Source organism: Lissotriton vulgaris, chromosome 6, assembly GCF_964263255.1.
Source record: "Lissotriton vulgaris chromosome 6, aLisVul1.2, whole genome shotgun sequence".
NCBI classification, from domain to species: Eukaryota; Metazoa; Chordata; class Amphibia; order Caudata; family Salamandridae; genus Lissotriton; species Lissotriton vulgaris.
In genome coordinates, this window is record NC_141694.1 from 1,791,753,155 (window position 1) to 1,791,775,298 (window position 22,144).

A 22,144-nucleotide genomic window follows, 5' to 3' on the forward strand; every position below is an offset into this window, starting at 1 on the left:
AATAAAAAGAAGATTTGAAAATACATTTTGGAAATGTAATTGCTACTGTTTTTTGACTTTCATACTGTACAAGCCTAGTTTGGTGCACCAGTTATTTCTTGTTTAAAAGAAATACATAGTTCAGGTAATACAAGCACATTAACTTTGCCTTAGAAAAGAAACCTCAGAAATTCACTGGAAAAGGCCAGTTAAATTGACGTTAAGGTTCCCGAGCAAAGCCTAAGACTCATCAGTTTCGCATTCGGATCAATATACAACTCATGCCCCTGCCACACACTGTGGACATTTGGGAGTCTTTAGATAAACTCTGGGGTTATGAGTTGGCTGGATATTTGTATATTATCAGCCTTCAGCCTTCATACATATCAAACAGGGGAATCTCAGGTGGCATTAAGATGTAGCTAAAAGAAAACACAGGAAATATAGCTGCTGTGAAAAAAACAAGGGACAGGAAACTGTCTTGTTATAAGGGGTGGTATACCTTCTGGGAAAGGAGACTAACCAGTTTCTGCATTCTCCCTTCCATGCTTAAGCATGTTTTCCAGTTTTTCCGACTTAAGTTGGGGCAACCTTCACTTTTTATAGTTTATTTTGCTTATTCACCCCTTGCAAACTTTTGCAGTTCAGTATGTTAGTGGGAAAGGGAGACTCATATTGTCTCCTGCTTTTCGAAAGGTTGACATGCTATTTGGTGTTTTTATAGTAAATTAATTTTCTTCTATTTTGTACAGACTGCTCAGGGAAAGAATCAATGCAGAGCTCACATGAACAGAAGTATATAGAAGCAATGCGCCTGGCTGAAAAATACACAAGTGAACATAAGAAGCTGCTTGAGAAATTCCAAGAAGAAATGTTAAACATGACTGGTGTCTTAGATCAGCTGAATGAGCAGTATGGGTGGGTTTCTAAACTCGCCAACTTTACAGACAATAGAGAAGGAATATTCAAAGTGTCCTCGGTGAGTCCTATAGTCTCTTACAACTTACCTCTACAAAATGTAAAGTAGACACGGATGTTAAGCTATATATATTTTCTTGGACTTTTCAGGTTTATTTCGTATCCTTAGCTGCATTTCAACTGTGGTCTTTTTAAAATATATATTAAAGTGGTATTGCCAGCATTGACCATGACTTCATTGATAGACCTTTCAGCCTTATGGTGGTCTTCCCCCAAACATTTTGCCTTCCTCCTCCATTTATTCTGATCTCCTTTTTGCTGGACTTAGGACTCTCTGCACTTTACCACTGCTAGCCAGTGCTAAAGTGCATGTGTTCACTCCTCACTCCTTCAAACGTGGTAATATTGGCTTATCCCCAATTGGCATTTTGAATTTACTTAGAAGTCACAACAACATGGTACTGCATGTACACAGGGCCTGTAAGTTAAATGATCTTAGTGGGCCTGCAGCACTGATTGTACCACCCACTTAACTAGCCCTTTAAACATACCTCATGCCTGCTATGGTAGAGCCTGTGTGTGCAGTTGTAACCTCTTGACCTGGCAAAATAAGCCTTTTGCCAGGCCCACACATTCCTTTTTAAGTCACATAAGTCATACCAAGTGTAGTCCCTAGACAGCTGAGAGGACTGGGTGCAATGTATTTAAAAAGTAGGACATGTCCTTTTAAGTATTACATGTCCTGTAAGTGAAAAACTCCTAAAATTGTTTTACACTACTGCAAGGCCTATCTCTCCCATAGGATAAAATTGGAGTTGCCTTATTACATTTTATGCATCGTTTCCAAATGGGAAGAGATGAACAGTGTATGTTTGGTGTCTCTAGAATCACAATTTAAAATTCGAATTTATGATGAAGTCAGATTTTAAATTACAATTTTGAAAATGCCACTTTTGAAAGTTTTCTTTTTCTTTTTTCAAAAAGAATTACCTGGTCGCCAGTTTTGGAACTGCTAGTTACTCATGCAGATTTGGAAATACAATGCATCACGTCATAACATTTTACTGTCACAGTTGTATTAATTCAACTTAATTTCAAAAATCATTTCTTTTTTTTGAAGAATGAAAAGAATACACATTTCATTCATTTATACATTCCTCATGAATAAATGTTAATAAACACATAAAAAACTGGACAATTCAAAAACTTAAAGATGACGACAATAAATTCAAATCTAACGATTAATTCAAACAATTACACCAGTCGGTGATTCAAACTGTATGCGCTATGACCTTGAGTATTGTTCAGTTCATTGAGCACTTCAAACAGGTATACTGCGGGGACAACTTTCTCTGGAAGTGATTTGCTCTCGTGGTATATTTCATGTAGTGGCACCATCTCTAGAGCTTCAATTAATGTGGATCCCTCGCAGGCAAAATATTAGCGCGCCGACACGTTTCCAATCCCCCTCTGCCTCAGGGGATTATCATCAGGGCTTAGACCACGGTATAATCTTATCTTCTTTGCTGAAATCAATCTCCTAACAGTATCCTCTTAGACACTTGTGAATGTTGTAATCCTTTTTCAGGAGATTTCTGGCTCTTCTTAACAGGTTATAACTTCCTGATGGAAATTTAGGCGATATTCTTCAAGCTTCACTTGGCAAATGGCATTTCTCCACAAACATTCATCACTTTTTGAAAGTTAGCATTTTCTTGCCTTATCCATTTAGTACCTGCAGTCTTCCTCTGGTCACATGACTGGGTGTAACGGACCGTTGGGCTTTGTGTATTCCTCCTACACAGCCACACCCAATAGGGAGCTTCGGTGTGACTGGTTGGGCCATCACTGACAATATCCGAGGGAGGAGCTGGGCACAGCCTCACTTATACCTGAATGGGCTGTGTCCGGTACACACACAAAGGGCTGCATAACCCCCAGTGTGGGGCCAGGGCAGGTAGGGCAGGGCATGTGTGCACTTCAATGGCATATCTTTGATATATCCCGCACTTCAAAGGCCCCACTGAGTATAAGGAGTGACTCCAAGGGCTAGTTGGCTGGCCTCCTGATCTGAAGCCTCAGGGATATAACAGGCTTTTGGAAGGTTTGAACATTGAACTCAGCACCTGGCCTCTGCCATCTGTGAGTCTACCCTGCCAAGTGTTGCCACCCCAGTCCTGGAACCTTGGAAGTGGGCTTACGGTGCTTTGCCAGTCTCTGTAGATCCAGCAGAACAGACAAATCTCCTTTGCATGGTGCAACCTCGAGCAGATCGATGCATTTCTGTGACTGTGTGGATTGGACCCATCGCAAAGACCTGCATCACCTTCAGAACTGTCAACGCATTCTCTCCGCAGGACATCACATTCCTTGTTGACGGCAGCCATGATAACACTGGACTCCGCATCACAGCCCTGCAGCTGTTCAGAACCGATGCTTCGTCCCGACTGCATGCTGCATTCTCAACACCAGACTTTGCATCATAAGCCCCGTCGACGGCTTTTCAATGCTGATGCAACAGGTCCATGCACCACATCTCGGAACCAACGCATCGCTTCGGTTTCGTGGCACACCTTTCAAAGCAGATCCATGCAACACTCCGCAAGTCAGGATTTAAGGAACTTATGTACAGTGGACCTAACTGGGTCCTTGTAGCCGGCCCACGCTACATTGCGGTCAGCCTGGACTTGTGGCTTTACACCTCTTGGTGTGATTTCTCATAAAAACTATAAAAACCAATATCTCCGGTTCTAACAATTGGATATTTGATGTTTCGGTCTTGTTTTATTCATTAAAATCTACTCTATTTTTCTAACTGTGTGGTGACCTTTTTGTGATGTGTTCATTGTCTTACTGTTTGAAGTGATGCACAAATACTTTACATATTGCCTCTGACTTAAGAGTGACTGCTCTGTACCAAGTTACCCGAGGGTTGATCACAGGTTAATTCAGGGCTGCTTTTGACTTCACCCTGAGAAGGGTTGTGGTTGCTGCTTGATCGGTTGCACCCCCTGTAGGAGAGTAGGATCTGCTTCCTATGGTTACCCCCACTGCTGTGTTTCACTGGTTTATCAACTTTAGTCTGGCTGGGGCCCTGCTAACCAGGTCCCCAGCCTAGCTGTTTTCTCTCTAAATTGATTGCATGTACATTAGGTACACTCCAGAGTGGTTACTGGGTTACCCTTGTGAGTCCCTAGTGTATGGTACCTTAGGTACCAAGGGCATAGGTACCCCAGAGGCCTACCAGGGGCTGAAGCATGTATTATGGCAGCCTGGGAAGCCTTCCAAAATGGCACCACCGGTATGCTACTGCAGCCTGGGTAAGGTGATACTTGTACCCCTTACTAAGATATAGTATACCTATATCTACCTATATATACAGACACATATAAACCTATATTCACTCCTATTGCAGGCCTTAACAATCCTGGAGGCAGAGTGCTTGGTTTTGTGTGAGAGGGTCCCTAGCATGAGCTGAGCCCCTCTGCAGCTTTTGGAATCCCTTCCTTATAGCTGTTCTGTGATACAGCCATACCATATACTCTTAAGTGCATTATAATCCTCACGGTTAAAGCTAACTTTGGAATGGCTGCATCAAAACATGTCGTGTTTGGTGTCAAACACTTTGGAATACTACCCTCCGCCAGTTCTGGCGGCGGGGGTAGCATTCCACCCTTCTAGAGGGAGAAGACATGTACACGCTGGTCTAACTGATAGAAGTTTAAAAGAGCCCCAGCATCAAAAAATGCATGCTGCTGCCGCAGACACAAGTCTGACCTCCTGCTGCTGGACAAAACTCCGGCAAGGCCTGGACAATAGGTTTCCTGTCCAAGGAGGTGTAACCATCTCCCCAGACAGGCTTTAGTGTATTGGAGCAGGGTGGGTGCAGTCACAGAATGCTTTTCAGACACTGCCTGGGGCACACAAGGTGTCCCTGTGCATACCCCAGTTCAAACTGGTTGCTGGGGCACTCAGCCCCAGCTCTGGCGCGAAACTGGACAAAGGGAAAGGGGTGTAACCACTCCCTCCCCAAGTCCTCTCATAGGTGGGACCCTAGAGTTAGTCCAACCCCTAAACTTAGTATAAGTATAGGAACCCAGTCCCTAGGACTTTAGATTACCCTGGACGAAACTCTGAAACATATATCTTGGACCTTCGACATTCCATATCGACTGTAAGACTGAAGAAATCTCCCTTGGGGTCAAGGAGTGACTCCCCTGTTCAAACAGGCACCAAAGAAGAATCTTGCCGGTCTGCATTTTCGAGGCTCCCACCGGATCCCGAAGAATCTGCGACACAGAACACAGACTTCCAGACATCTTCGAGGCCGACACGAGTCCCCAGCAAAGCTGAGACCTGTAGCCATCATGAGAGACATGGGACCGGAACTCCTGGACATCCAGCACATTTGCTAGTATATCGACTTCCTGAGCTTTCCTGAAGTTCTGCATTGGGCTACTTGTAGTCCAAGCCCTGAGCTCCTTTTGCATTGACGATTGTGGGCCTACACTCCACGAGTATTCTGGGGGGCCGCTTTTGGCATTCCTGCTTGAGGCTCCTTTGAGATCCCTGGTCCGTTGACTGGTGGGTCCCCACAAAGGTAAATCCTTTGTTTCTTGAGCGTCCCTGGTTGCTCCAGACATGCCCTGACTCTCCTCCAAAGGGTGAGTCCCTCAGACATTGAGGGTCTGCTCCGAAGCCAATCTTTCCATCTTGCGTGGGTTGCTTTGCCAAGGCTTGTTGGGTCCAATCCAGATACCGATGCTACAGCACTCTACATCCGGCATGGGACAGCTCGAATCCAGCTCCTGGTTGTCGTTGATGCCTCCTGGTCCTTGTGGCTGAAGAGTCCAGCTTCACCTACATCACCTGAAATCACCCGACATCGGCTGGCATCTTCTTGTCGCCTTCCTGTTCACTGGCTAGCGACCCAGACTTTGTCCCCTCTGCTTTCAGGTTCTTCAGATGTCCGATCCACCCTTGGATCTATCCAGACACTTTTCACCTGGTCGCCTGCAGTACTTCTTTGCAGCTCTCCATAGGAAACGACGACGGAACCCGACACGAAAAGACACCTATGCACCCGGCTTCACTGGGTGAGGTAACACGAGTACTTCGGTGCTCTCGTGGTTCTTGACTCTCGAAGTGTCCAGTACTGAAGGGGTTTGTTCGTAGTCCACTCCCAAGTGTCCTTATTCTTTAAAAACCTAACTGGAACTTTCTTCATAGAAGTCAATGGTGATTTGTGGCTGTGTTTAGACACTGCATGCGTTCCCCGTGGGTCTCCTGCGTCCCTACCTTGGGTGGTTCCTGGTTGCCCCAGCAGTTCTACAGGCCCTAGGCCTTGTCTCTATGTTCACAGCGGTACTTATACCACTTTCTTAGTATATGGTTTGTGAGGCCCCTAGGGCAAAACGTATATTGTGCTAATTTACTGTGTGCTATTTAAGTTCTTGTATTGTACTTTTGCTTCTAGCCTCATAAAGGGACTAGAGGGGTGTGTTTAGAATAAATACATATATTTTATACATATACCTGGTGTGTCTCTCCTTTCATTTGATCATTCATGAGGTTATAGACTGGTAAAACAAGCTGCTTTACATTCCTTCAAGACTTAGCCTGAAGGCTGCTCTCCACGGCTACAACTAGGATAGCTTTCTATAAAGGTTGTCTTAAACCTACCATCAATAAGGGTCGTTTGGACTGGTGCAAGGTGCCCACTAGAATAGTGGACAGCATATGCCAGGCCAACTTCTCACACCCCCCTCAACCAGTAACCCAATTTGTTGCATTGATATAAGTATATTTTTATGGATGGAAATGTAAGTGTTTTTTCCTGGTGGATTGCGTGGATATTTGTGGTGGGTGTTTGGTAGTGAATGACATATCATGTTGCAACCTACTCCCTTTCTGCATGGCCTTCAACTGTGTACAGCAGGTGTTGATGGAAGGGCCAGCCATGTTCAAAGTCACCTGGTGGCTTAACAGAGCTGGATGCAGAGATGTTTTTCTGCAGCCAATCAACTTCCCATATAGCCAACAACCAGATACACATGAAATGAAATGAAAATGATTTTTGTATAGCGCACATAGCTGCCCTGAGTCGTCCAAGCGCTGAGATTGCAGCCGAGAATGTGGTTACTAAGAAGATATATCAAGCCTGACTACTGTTTATTAAACAGGAACGTTTTCAGCTGCTTACGGAATGAGGTGAGATCGGGGTTGGACCTTAGATGTTGGGGAAGAGCATTCCACATCTTGGCCACATTATAGGAGAAGGAGCGGCCTCCCGCATTTCTTCTCTTTATTTTGGGAACTGTAGCCAGAGTGGCAATGGTTGAGCGCAACTGTCTAGCAGGGTGGTAGGGAGTGATGAGGGATAGATTGATTGCTGGGCCCATATACTAGAATGCCTGGTGAGCGATACAAAGCGATTTGAAGCTGTGTGCTACATGCAGTATGCAAGTTAAACCTAATTCTGGTGTCTCACCTCTTCGCAATCCATCAAATGGTGCTTTCGTTATTAGCACTTCAAAGCTTTTTTGACCCCCCCATCCTTTTTTAACATTTTCCTCCCTTATTGGAATTGCATAAAACGTGCACTGGACTTAACCTGATATTTCAGCTCAATCTGCAAACCACCTGCTAATTTTTATGCAGATACATTAAACAGCACCAAAGTTATTTGTGCCTTTGCTGGATGTGTACAAAACTTGCTCTATTCACAGAAGACTAAACACGTTGCTTTATTTCATGTGGGTTTGTCAAAGGATGCCTCAGTTATTAGAAAATGAACAGATTTGTTGCCCCCCTCCCTTTGATTGTACCCCCTTGACAGATCTGCATTTCTTTAAAAAATACCAAGAGTAAACTAAACATGCTAAGCATCTCACAGATTTTATGCAATGTGTCTAACCATGCTAGAGTTACAAGCAAATCAAGAACTGCCTTTCAAACTGTGACTGTTGTACATTTAAACTCTTTGAAACCAAATCTAGCCAAGGCACACCTCGCAGTAATGTTCTATTATCACGACTATTTTAGAGTTAAAAGTAGAAAACTCTCATATTCGTGGCATGTGTAGCTGTAGATACACATTCTGTGCATACTCTTGCCATCTAGTGTTGAGCTTTGACGTGTAGAACTTACATTTGTTTGAAGAAGTCTTTTGAGTCATGAGGTACATCGATTCTATGGTTAGATTGTTTTCTTCCACCGTCGGTGTCGGACGTGCTTCGCTGGGGCTCTGAGTCAATGCCACATGTCTATATTCATTGGGGCCTCTCAAGTTATCTGCTCCTGGTAGCCCTCGAACAATCTTTCAGTGCATCTACGTTTCTTTTCACCGTCGTGGTCTACTGCTTTGGTTTGGTAATGTTCCTTACACCCACACGGGCCATTCAGCAAGTCTCGCGCTCAAGAATGTTAATGGCATGATAGAAAAAAACAGCTTTTCAATACTGTCTACAGTGCTATTCTAAGTAAATAGGAACAGACCAGTATACTCTCTCCAATCTTTGTCTATCCCTGGACCGTAACAAGGCTTCCTGCTCCACTTGCATCAATATCGTCCAAAAAAGACCATTGAAAATTGTTGAGATCAATGATTCACACTGCATGCTATAGAACAACAATGGAATGATGATACCCCTGATATCTTCGGGAAAGAGGTCAATGGGGAGGAAGCATATGAAGACGACACCCGACATGCAACAGCCTTCAGCCCAGAACCTGATTTCCCGTCAGTCTCCAAAAACCCAGCTCTACAGTCAAACATGGCTCAATGCCGGAAGACGCATACAGTGAGTATTACATCACACCAAGGCACTCACCGCTCCTTTCAGAGGCGGGCTTCAAGCCCACATTTGGGGACACAGCCTTCTGAGCTGCCACTGCCTTCCAGCCGGCGCTTACACCAAGCCAGCTGCACAAATCCCAGCTTGCCTGGATGCTAACAGCACCCTCGGTGCCCTCTAGTTGATCTGTGCCTGCACCGAAGGCACCTCCTCAGAGCTGAAACACACATGGATGTCACAATTGACCGCAAGGCTCAAACAGACTTCGGCGCCCAGTTGCCCATCCATTGCAAACTCCGATAGCCAGGAGCTCCCAATTTTACATCGCCTTCAGGAGGAACTGGATTTTCATCAATGAAGGTTGTGTATTAACCCTCACTCTGGCAAGATTATTTCCAAGCCTGCGCCACAAGTGCAACAGACTATTCCTCACAAGCGACAGCTCACATTTGAGGAGCAATTGGTTTTGGAGCTTCCACCAACTCTAAAGACATAAATTAGACCTGATAGTGCCATCAGTCCATTGTCTCTAAGACCTGCTCCTCTTTCTCTTCCTTCTCACCCTCCTCCTAGTCCTTCTCTTCCTCCCCACCAACCACTACCACTGCTGTCACCTCCACCACCACCACCTCCACTACCACGATGGCTCTATCCGCCACAGAGATCTACTCATTCATCATTTGGGAAGGGAAGCCCACCACCCTTAGATTCCTATGAGGCCCAGTATGATCAAGATTCCCAGGTTGACCCTTGGGATGCTTATGAAAAGGTTCTTCCAGGATCCAACAACCCTGAACTCTACCCTGCCAAACTCAACTCTTGACGACCCCACCTCTTACCATGAGTTTATTCAAGAGCAACCACCTTCCACAATGTTGTTTGGCATGTCATACCAGAAGAGGAGAAAACTGATCTGGGTTTGATCCATCACCGTTCTTTAGCCCACTCTGCCACCCCAGTGAGTCCCTTGCTCACTTGGCCACTGGATTCAAGATAGCCTGGCTGATGAGGATTATGAATCCGAAACCGGTCCCAGAATGCTTATTTCTGGTCCAGGGAAGACATGGCTTGGCAGTTCGGGCTGGACTGTTTCCATTAGGCACAGGGTCAGACTGATTTGCATATGGCCATGTCTGAACTGGGGTGGCTGAGTGAGCTAAAGAATGGTGATGGATTAAACCCATATCAGTTGACTGGGGGTGAGTGTTTGATTTGCTCAAACGCTCCGTCCATCATCCCCTTTTGTATCGCTTTGTTCGCCCTCAGTTGGCAGGGTATGCTCCGACGTGAGTCCCTTGCTCACTTGGCCACTGGATTCAAGATAGCCTGGCTGATGAGGATTATGAATCCGAAACCGGTCCCAGGATGCTTGTTTCCGGTCCAGGGAAGACATGGCTTGGCAGTTCGGGCTGGACTGTTCCCATGAGGCACAGGGTCAGACTGATTTGCATATGGCCATGTCTTAACTGGGGTGGCTGAGTGAGCTAAAGAATGGTGATGGATTAAACCCAGATCAGTTGACTGGGGGTGAGTGTTTGATTTGCTCAAACGCCCTGTGCATCATCCCCTTTTGTATCGCTTTGTTCGCCCTAAGTTGGCAGGGTATGGTCAGACATGAGTCCCTTGCTCACTTGGCCACTGGATTCAAGATAGCCTGGCTGATGAGGATTATGAATCCAAAACCGGTCCCAGGATGCTTGTTTCCGGTCCAGGGAAGACATGGCTTGGCAGTTTGGGCTGGACTGTTCCCATGAGGCACAGGGTCAGACTGATTTGCATATGGCCATGTCTGAACTGGGGTGGCTGAGTGAGCTAAAGAATGGTGATGGATTAAACCCAGATCAGCTGACTGGGGGTGAGTGTTTGATTTGCTCAAACGCTCCGTCCATCATCCCCTTTTGTATCGCTTTGTTCGCCCTAAGTTGGCAGGGTATTCTCAGACGTGAGTCTCTTGCTCACTTGGCCACTGGATTCAAGATAGCCTGGCTGATGAGGATTATGAATTCGAAATCGGTCCCAGGATGCTTGTTTCTGGTCCAGGGAAGACATGGCTTGGCAGTTCGGGCTGGACTGTTCCCATGAGGCACAGGGTCAGACTGATTTGCATATGGCCATTCCTGAACTGGGGTGGCTGAGTGAGCTAAAGAACGGTGATCGATTAAACCCAGATCAGTTGACTGGGGGTGAGGGTTTGATTTGCTCAAACGCTCCATCCATCATCCCCTTTTGTATCGCTTTGTTCGCCCTAAGTTGGCAGGGTATGCTCAGACGTGAGTCCCTTGCTCACTTGGCCACTGGATTCAAGATAGCCTGGCTGATGAGGATTATGAATCCGAAACCGGTCCCAGGATGCTTGTTTCCGGTCCAGGGAAGACATGGCTTGGCAGTTCGGGCTGGACTGTTCCCATGAGGCACAGGGTCAGACTGATTTGCATATGGCCATGTCTGAACTGGGGTGGCTGAGTGAGCTAAAGAATGGTGATGGATTAAACCCAGATCAGCTGACTGGGGGTGAGTGTTTGATTTGCTCAAACGCTCCGTCTCATCCCCTTTTGTATCGCTTTGTTCGCCCTAAATTGGCAAAGTATGCTCAGATGTGAGTCTCTTGCTCACTTGGCCACTGGATTCAAGATAGCCTGGTTGATGAGGATTATGAATCCGAAACCGGTCCCAGGATGCTTGTTTCCGGTCCAGGGAAGACATGGCTTGGCAGTTCGGGCTGGACTGTTCCCATGAGGCACAGGGTGAGACTGATTTGCATATGGCCATGTCTGAACTGGGGTGGCTGAGTGAGCTAAAGAATGGTGATGGATTAAACCCAGATCAGTTGACTGGGGGTGAGTGTTTGATTTGCTCAAACGCTCCGTCCATCATCCCCTTTTGTATCGCTTTGTTCACCCTAAGTTGGCAGGGTATGCTCAGACGTGAGTCCCTTGCTCACTTGGCCACTGGATTCAAGATAGCCTGGCTCATGAGGATTATGAGACAGGCTAACCCAGATCAGTTGACTGGGGGTGAGTGTTTGATTTGCTCAAACACTCCGTCCATCATCCCCTTTTGTATTGCTCTACCAGAAGAGGAGGACATTTTGGTGGAAACACTTTCCCACACAGAGCGGGCCACCCAATTCCGGCTTAAGGGCATAACTAAGCTTCCACAGGAAGTGTTGAAGTACCCTATGAAGGTTAGAGTTGTCACCCCAACGGTTGACAAAGTATAAACCCTCGCCATCCTACCCACCTTATAATAGAAGCCAACTGCCGCTGGACTCGTCGGTGGTACGTGCCGCACGTAAGCAAGAAAATTCCCAAGGCATCGATACGCCCTTCCCCCAGATAAAGCAAGTAAAAAAGTTGATACTGCAGGAAATAGAGTTTTTGCTGAGTCAGTGACTCATTAGTGCATTGACAGTTCTGTACAAGGACTGACCAACCCCAATGGGAAGAAATGGGGGGGCTCATACAACATCTCCATGATCAGTACAATAAGTGGGCTCAGGAGATTATATCGGAAGGGCAGACAATCTCCAGCACTTCCAGTAGATGCATCCGTGATGGAGCTGACACTGCCGCATGGGGTGTAAACAGTATGCAGTGTCTTCATTCACAGGCATGCTGGGCTTCCTATCTCTGGATATAAGTCAGAAGTTCAGCGGCACCTAATAAGCATGCCTTTCAATGGAGAACTCCTATTCAGTCCACAAGTTGATCAGATGCTGGGAAAAATTAACAAAAGTCAGTGATAAAGCCAACGCAATGGTGACTCTCCGGTCCCCATCTCCTCGTTCCACGTTTTGCCACACATTTTATTGGCAGTGCCAAAGCCACAACCCCGGAGGCTACCTCCTCCTATCAAAGGCAGTAAACAGCAAAACCAAACATCGCAAGGATATTCCAGGGGTACATACAGGGGAAACAATTCCAAAGGCAGGGGCAGTGGTGGAGCAGCTAAGGCAGCCGCACCTGCTAGCCAGTGACTCTCTCTCCTTCCCCTTTATCACACAACACCTGTCAGAGAATGTGCAGGGATTCCTTCCACAATGGCAAAACATCATCTCAGACCATTGGGTCCTGCTCATTGAATAGCACTGCTATTGTCTAGAGCTCACTGCCACACCACCAAACATACCACCACACAAACACTTCATTTCTTCCCAAAAACAGCTCCTCTAAGAGGAGGTGGCCGCCCTTTTGCTGAAGGGAGCAAAAGAGCCAGTGCTGCCTTATAGAAGCAGCTCATTGGTGCACTCCCTATACTTTCTAATTACACAAGATACGTGTCTCTCTCATGCCCATTCTATGCCCTTGTCCCCTCAACAAGGACATCCTGTCAGAGCATTTCCACATGGTCATGCTCCAAAATGTCATACCACTAGTGCGGCAAGGCAACTTCATGACCACCCTCAAACTTGAAGGACTCTTATTTCCCAATCCACGCTGCACATCGCTGCTAGCTTAGATTCATGATTAAGTGGCCAGCATTCAAGGTTATACCCTTTAGTGTTACCACTGCACCCAAAATGTTCTCCAAATGTCAGGCAGTGGTCGCTGCCCATGCACCGAGGAGCGACATTCACATCTTCTGTTACCTCAACGGCTGGCTGATAAAGAGTTCAAGCAAGCAGCAGTGTGTCACTCACACTCGGATCACTTTAAATTGCCTACACAATCTGGGCTTCAGAATCAATGTGGAAAAATCCCATATTCAGTCTCTTTAGATACAACCCTTCCTAGGGGCATATTGTATTGAGTCACTGGGAAAGCTTTCCTCAGTCCTGCTTTAGTACAAGCCTTTCAGTCCCTGCTGCCTCTTTTTCAGCCAGATCACCAGCTAAGTGTAAGCGAAGTCATGTCATGATGACTTCTTGCACTGCCACAATTCCACATGCCCAGATGCACGTGCGTCTGCTCCAAGAATGTATGGGAAGATATAGTGTTGGTAAAAGCCAGCATCCACCGCTATCTGCAATGGTAGAACAGCAGCACTTTTTACAGGGCATGCTTTATGTAGACCCTGATCCACAAGTGACCATCACCACGGATGCCTCCCTCTTGGGGTTTTGGGGGCGCATCTACAGGTCATCACTGTTCAGGGTTTGTGGAATCCCCTCCAGCAGACCTTTCACATAAACTATCAGGAGTTGTTGGCAGTCCAACTGGCTCTCAAACTATTCTTCTGCTACAAAAAGGACCAGATCAAGACATACAACGTAACTGCTATGTACTACCTTCAGAACCAGGGGGGCACTGACTCCTCCCAGCTCTAGATGCTGGCTCAGGCCATTTGGCAGTGGACGAATCACCGCAAGGAGCATCTCCTTAAAAAGGACCTTTCAGAAGAGGACAATGACTTTGCAGACCTGCGCAGCAGGATGAAGGAACAAGCACATGAGTGGGAACTCCTCCCAGAAGTCCTACTTCCAATACTTTGAACATTGTGGTTATCCAGGTCTCATTGCAACCCCTGAAAATGCCACATCCTCAATCTTAACATCCAGGATTCCACACTCACAGTCCATGGGAAATGCACTGTGCATGCATTAGTTAGGGATATTTGCCTGTGCTTTCCTCCTCTATCACTCCTTCTGTACATGATTCAGAAGTTTTGGTAGATCTCACCCACCTTAATACTCGTGGTTGCCACACGGGCCTAGCAACCTTGGTTCACAACCCTCCTCAAACTCTGTAGTTCCTCACAAGAAGCTCTCCAACAGACCGGACCTTCCCACACAACATCAGGGTACCCAGAGACATCCCAAACCTAGACAGCTCAATCTAGTGATCTGGATACTGGGGTCCTAGAGTTTGGTTATCTAAATGTACCCTCTGAGTGCATGGTCACCCTCAAACAAATGCATCACTCCACTATTAGGGCTTTTTATGCTGCAAAGTAGAGAAGGTTTGTCCACTGTGGTGTACCCAAACATTATTCAATCAATCAATCAATCATTTTTAAAGCGCACTACATACCTGCGAGGGTCTCAAGGCGCTGGGGGGATTGGGGGACGCTACTGATAGAACAGCCAGGTCTTGAGTATCCTCCTGAAGGTCAGCAGGTCATGGGTCTGTCGTAGGCTCAGTGGGAGGGTGTTCCATGTCTTGGCAGCGAGGTTGGAGAAGGATATCCCACCTGTGGTTGTTCTTCGGATGCGCGGGGCATTGACTCTCTGAAACCAACAATGCAAAACATTGTCTCCTACCTATTGTACCTGCAATGCTCCAGATTGGTTTACACATCCGTTCGCCTACATTTAACTGCAGTGGCAGTATACTTACAAAACAATAGGTTTATCTTGACCAGTATACCCTGAATCCCATCCTGGAATCTCAAAATATTCTGCACTAGGAGTGGGCTGAATTTTTCATTCTGCCGGTGGAATTGCAGGATTTTAGTAATTCCACGCTACGCTTGTAACACGGAATTACTAATAAATTCAACCACTCCAATCCATTCATGGAATAATCACTTAAGCACTAGGTATTTACAGCCTCTTAGGCCTCTTGTGGTGGCAATAACTTCCGAACGGCAGACTATGGAAAGTGAAACTGTTCTAACCCATAAACGACAGCAGGCTGTCAGCCAATCTGAGCTTATGCAGCTCAACATATGCGTGTGGGTAAAAAGCCCATATGTTCGAAGCCCGTGAAATTCTGCGAGCTCCGCCAAGGACTAGTAAAGACTTATGGGTCCCCCTTTGAGCCCAATAATTTTTGCCTTCTACAATTTTTAGTCACTACCAGTTTTCTTTCAGCATCCAAACTTAGTAGCAGAAAGGGCACTTCACACACTAGATATAAGGAGGGCCCTCATGTACTACACTGACAGGACAAAATCATTTTGCAAAACACAATCACTATATTTAGCCTTTTAAAAAATCATCCCCATTTCAAAAGCAGCTCTCTACTCCGCCAAGAGCACATTCTACGTGGAAGAAATCAGCCTCAATGACAATCCTATGCAACATTCCAACAGCTGAGATTTGTAAAGCAGCCACCTGGTCCACACCACACACATTCACCAAACTACATTGTGTGAATTTCCTAGAGAGACCGCAAGCCCAAGTGGCCAAGCTGTCCTGCTTACACTTTTCCGATGTTATGAAACATTCTCTGGTTAGCCACTACCTTATAGGGGGAATTGCTTTACATTTAACCACAGCATGTGTATCTACAGCTACACGTTACAAAGGGAAAATGTTACTTACCCTGTAAGCATCTGTAAAGCTGCAGATTCACATGCACCATTCTCCCCCCCCCCCTCCAGAAACCCTTAGTTATTACAGAAACCTTTTCCTTGTTTATGTCTGCTGCATGGATATCCTTACTGATTCTCAAGCTCTATCTCCATCCTCATCAATGTGCGGGAAACAATCTAATCATGGAATTGATTCACCTGCGCATTACTTAAGGGAGGAGTCACAATACCTTGTAACTTGAAAGACCTCCTCAAACAAAAACAAGTTGTAAAACCCAGCACTAGATGACAGGAGTGTGCACAGATATGAATCTGCAGCATTACATGCCACAAACAGATGCTTACAGGGTAAGAACATTTCCCCTTTTGAGGGCATTCATCTTTTATTATTTACATTAGCTGCCTCAGACAAATAGTACCCAATGTCTCCATAGAGTGACTCTGGAATAACTCCAGAAAATGTTGCTGTTTACTGCGGGAAAACCCTTGAGTTTTTTGCTAGCAACCAGCAAATTCCCCTGATGCCAAAGGCGAAATACAAATTGAGCGTGAGCTTTTGAATACAGGTCCTGAAATTACGGAGTGCACTCTGACCTCAAAAATGTTAGATGTCGCCAAATTCCTTTGTTTTCCAAACAGAGGATTTATATACCCAATAAAAATAATTTCATATTATTCGTTTTAATGTAGATCTTATTTATTTTAGCCTATTCCCCTTTTTAGAAATTGTCTAGAAACCATTTGTTTTGAGTGCCATAAAATATGGAAATTAAAAAAGCTGTTCAAAGCTCGTGCAGAAGAAAAATATGGTGTGCTTATCAATGAATGCACACTTGAGCCCCAGAATAAAGCAAGATAGTCCAAAATTAACCTCAGTGGCTTCCATCCCTGTCTCACCTTATGCACAATGTCACTTTATGATAACCTTGAGGATAAAGTCCCTTCCCAGACAGCAAGGTAACAACTGAATGTCTTCCACAGAATCAACTCTTTCCTCCCCCCACCAACGTCCACCTGATAGTGGAAACACTCATTCTTTTCCACATCAAAGTAGACACCATTAAGATAGCTCTTTGGACTTCAGGAAAGCTGTTCTGCACATAGCTGCCTGTTCCCTCACTAACCAGAGGAAATTCAAGTAAATCACATCACCTTAACCTAACTTCATTGGTTCCACCTACCAGATTGTGTTAAATCTAACTACCGCTTTTAAACTTACAAAAACAGAATGGATACAAGTAAGAATGTCATGGATGCCTGTCTTCAACCAATGTGCATTACTTAGCTTGTGCGGCATAGGATCGAAAAGGAATGTACAAGGAAACAAACCTTCTTTTACTTCCAAGATGACTTCATATAATTACATTTTTGTACAGTGGGCAAATACCCAGGACTAGAGTGTGCTGCTGCTAAGACTTTCCTCCACTTCACATTTATAGAAGAAAAAGAATACCAACCTATACACAGTTTTTTTATTCCACTGCCTTACTCTCCTCTCTTAACATCACCAATCTGCCTTCATTTTATCTGCCCTCTTCACATTATCCCTAAACCTTGACCTAAAAGTTGTATTGACCTATTAGTATATGTACTCCTTTATCTCTGAACATTCTTACCTGCACCCTATAGCAATGTACACCAGTTTTGTTCCTTCCAATCAGTACATACAGTGGTTTGTTGCCCTCCAGCCCAGGTGTGTGCATCATGACCATCTACAATGAAGTAAACATTGAGCAGAGCTTGTCATGGACTTTTAGTTCACTTTTTTTCCTCAATTTTAGTGACAACATCCCTTTGTTATGCTGCTCTGGATGTCCCAGTCAGTGCATCAGGACATTCTAGTAACTGTGGTTGTTCCCCTCCACAGATACGTTTGAAGTCTGGGGATGAGAATGGTACTCCCAGTACCACTGTGACAGCCAAGCTGTTTGACTCCGATCCCTTCACCGTCACAGTACCTGGAAAAATCTCATTGGAAGATCCTGACCAGTATGAACGTGTGGCTCATGAGGCTCTGAAGCAATTCAAGATGATGGAGCAAGGTAGCATGTAAGTTTCACTCATGTTTGTGGCAGACTAAAGGAGCCTGGGTTTCTTCTTGGCTTCCCTCTAAACTTGTTTAACTCCTTCGCTGCGGCGGCTATTCCGCCGCAGCGCTAATGGTCGCGGGCGTGCGCGCGGCTCACCTGCGCTGGTGACAGAACCGTTCCGTCACGGCTCGCGGGTGAGCTGTGCTTGTGACGGAACGGTTCCGTCACGGCCCCGCCCGCTTAATGAAACCTGCCGTGCAGGTGCGAAATCAGCGCCCCGTAGGCGCGGTGGCCGGGCCGTGACGGAACCGTTCCGTCATGAGCACAGCCCACCCGAGGGGCGTGACGGAACGGTTCCGTCAGTAGCGTCGAACGGGTTAATTACCTGGTTTTCACATAGTCCTAATATACTATTAGAGTTTCACAAATAGAATAATAGCTCACCAGGTGTTATTTCACTGTAGAGAGGTGTAAGCCATGTAAGTGTGTTTAGGCTCACGGCTGAGTGCTGTGAGTAGATCACATAGTACTTCTTCTGTTTCTGAGGAGAATGAGACTTTCTATTTATTTAAATCAATGTCTGTGGTTTACAGCTTTGGCTGGGTGCAGTGCAGTTCCTTCCCTTGATGTAAGGATGTTGCTGCATGCCAATCTTTTCAGCTATAGCGTCTTAATAGGCATTGCTGGCTAGTTGTAAGGTTCATTATTTAGGGATAGAGCCAAAGAAAGAGCAGCTTCGCTATCTGACTTGGTATGGAGGTGTGATTCCCCACCCTGCACTTTCACTGAGTCCTCACAGTTGGCACGCATACATGCATGTGGATGTAGGTAATATACGAATAGATCAGTCTGTAGTTCACCAAGGTTCTCTGATACTTCATGCACTCTAATAATAGGAGAATTGGTGGGAAATGGTTAGATATGTATATTTCTTACTCTTTGTTTAATTTTTGCCATTTGCATGATTTTTTATTTTTTTTGGTGCCCGCACCTTGACAGTGTGTAGCATGACAGCCATTGCTTGATTGGCTGTATATTTCTGTGTAATGTATTCACTCATAGCTTGCATACGGCCTTATGTAAAGCTTGGAGGGATGGACGCAATACCATAAATAGGAACTGCATCTGCCAAACATTTTTGCGGTTCACCTGTCTGTAGAACTGCTGTGAAATCATGGAACGCTTGGTGTATTTAAGGGAGTGCGCTGTTAATGGTTTTCCCTGCCCTGGTCTGCCATGAGACACTTGGCTAACCTTGGACAGAGAAATCAAAGAATGACCTCCAGACACAGGGAGAAAGCTACCACATTGGGGACACTGTTTTGCATTTCACAAACTCCTCTTTTGTGGAAACAAAATCTGTGCTGAACGGGTCCACTTACATGTACACATGGGTGACAAATGTTATGGTTGGTGTGCTTTAGAACAGCATACTTTGAGGCCACTCAAAGAAAAATGCAGTGTGGCAGAAATTTCCTTTAAACCAACAGACAATAAAGGTCACTTTAAGGGTCAGGTCCTTAACCCCTTCCGTGCGGCGAACGTTCAGCGGACGTCGCGTGCACTACCTCGGTAGTGCTGCGCACGTCCGCTGAACGTTCCGGCCCCGCCCGCTTAATAGAACGTTCCGAACTGGGGCAGAACGTTCAAAGCAGCGGAGGGGTTAAATTAAATCTACAGCACAGTACAATTCACTGAATAAGCTTGTTAAAGAAAAGCTGATGTGGGCCTAATTCAGAATTTGGCGGACAGATTATGTACCATTGCCATCGAAATTGTGGGAGGCACCATGTTTGAATCCATTTGTAACTAGGCATGAAGGTATCAAGGCTGTTACTATGAGTAGTTATGGTTTGGGTGTGCTAATGGGGCAGAGAAAGAGAGAAGAAGAATGGGTAGTGCCTTAGATATTGTTTAGGCTATATCCGCTGAAAGAAACCAGGGGAAGGGTTACGAATGTCACCCCAAGACCTGCTATATTTGCATTCAAGTTACAAGCTTATCATTGTGAAGTTGAGCATGTTTTGGGGAGGGTGAATGCTCAGGAGGACAGGTTATCCAGATTTCCATTGGCTAGAATGAAGTGGGGAAGGTAAATATTTGCTGAACGGTTGGCCAAAGAAGAAGTATGTGAGGATGACTGCACTAGTTAATGGAAAGTTATGGAAGAATTGATGGCATTACCATGAGGGGTAGAGAAGATTATTCCAACGAGAATATGTAACTAGTTGTGCTGTGAAGGTCATGGTGGAATTTCCAGCACAGAGAGGAAAGCTGGTGATACATTTTGGTGGCCTGGATATCATGGCATGATTGATCATTGAGAATTCTAGAGTGCGTCATAATATTGATAAATCGGCTGGGGCGTGCAGTGTTCTAGCAGCAGCTGTGGAGTGGCAGGACAAGCAGTGGAGTAACTTGCCAAATAATGTGATTAATCATTTTCATGTTCTTTACCATATGCTGTCACATGCAGTTGTTCTCATTGATTAATACTCAAAATCGCCAGAGGCACAGATGATTGTCAGCATCACCACCACTGGATTTTAAATATCATGTGTAACAAACAGGCTTACAGAAGTACAGTTCACACACTTTATTTCACACTTCACCTTTTTTAGACACAAATAAATTACATGATTTCCCCATAATCACAAGATGTTAAGAGTCAATGCCCAGATGAAAAGCCTAAGTCCCCAGGGTCAAAATTCAGCAGCTCCTGCTTTTAAGCCTCATCTCTTCTTTTGTTGAGTTAGTTTACCAGAAGAAATCATTTCTGATAATGGAATACAATTTACATCAGAAAAAAAGGAGACGTTTCTCAAGAGTTGTGGGGTCTTGCATTTTCAGGCGGCATTGCATGACCCGGAGGCCAATAGGCATGTGCAACATTTTAAGATAATTGTGAAAAAATTCACTCAGCTGGCACACAAAATTGGAATTTGTTAGAGGAAGTCTTTACAAACTGCTTTGTTGTCCTTTAACACTTCTTCCAATGCTATGAATGGCCAAAATACCTTTGGAATTGTTCTGGGGATGAAAGAATGATGAAGTCAGAATTAAGAAACTGAGGGGCATATTAGCAAGGTCCTGCGGATAATTATCGCTCAGCGCTTTTAGCGCGAGGATAATTATCGCAGGCTAATGCTGGATTCCATCGCGGAGATAGCATTTTATCAGCAACGCTTACCTCCCAAGCGATAGGAATCCATGCGTTAGCTGGAAATCAGTGTGATTATTGCTGGAAATCCAGCGATAATCACACTGCAACCAGCAAAACCTTGCTAATAGGGCATGGTGATCTTAGCCATGTAATCCACCTCCAACAGGACTACATGGCTAAGTCAGGTTACAAGCAGGCGTTAGGAAAGTAGCGTTAACTGTGCTTAGCGCTACTTTTCTTAACGCTTGCTTGTTTGCGTGCTGCTTGATAGTTGGAGAAATGTCGGTTAGCGACATTTCTCAAGATATTTTGGCACAGAACTCGCAAAGCTGGGCGTTGTTGTAAAAGGCGCTAAATCAGCAAAACACGCAATAGCGTGTCTTTGCTGATAAGGCGATAATTTTATTGCGCCGCCTTGGTAATATGCCCCTAAGATTTGTTGAGATGGGGTTACCAAACCGGTTTAGCCCACGAAAGGTGGTAGAATTGATGCTTTACATGGTCAGCATGGAAGATGTTGAGGTGTGGAATTTACGCATAGTGTCTTTGTTTTGTGATGCTTATAATGGAAGAAGATTGGGGGATGTTGAGGGGAAACGGATTGACAGAAATGTGTTTTTTTTATGTAACGGGAGATAACATCATGAGTTAGGGTAGGCTGTAAATTCCACTCCGATGGCAGAGTTCGCTTCTTCTTGCTCGCGAAAAAAAAGTTGCTGAGCACGAGTGAGAAAAATTAGCTCTAAATAGCCCCCAGTGAGATTACCCAATGCAGGCGGTTGCGGCAGGTTGCTCCCGCTCGCATTGAAAAAGTTGCCACTTTCATTGCAAAAGCCAGCCCTCGAGTAGAAAATCTTCTCGAGCAGCAGAAAGCAGCAGGAACCTCTGGTGTGCCACGTGGTATAGTTTGTGATAAAAATTTGAGCAACGAACCAGAATTCTGCTGCTCGCAGAATCTCACAAAGGTTTTAGGTAACTCCTGGGATTTCCATGGAGTAAAACTCTACAAGTTCCAACAACCCCAAATTAGGAGGTGACTTCTTTGGGAGGTTTATCTGGGTCCC

The 22,144-nt window shown here is 45.3% G+C and overlaps 1 protein-coding gene across 1 annotated transcript in view; it reads left to right on the top strand.

The window, feature by feature from the left end:
- CLU (clusterin) overlaps positions 1-22,144 on the top strand; it is a 170,120-nt gene that overhangs the window by 145,890 nt on the left and 2,086 nt on the right. The window contains exons 7-8 of the mRNA XM_086928054.1: positions 732-958; positions 17,755-17,936. Coding sequence (XP_086784180.1) covers positions 732-958; positions 17,755-17,936 — 409 coding nt within the window. The remainder of the gene's footprint in view (positions 1-731; positions 959-17,754; positions 17,937-22,144) is intronic.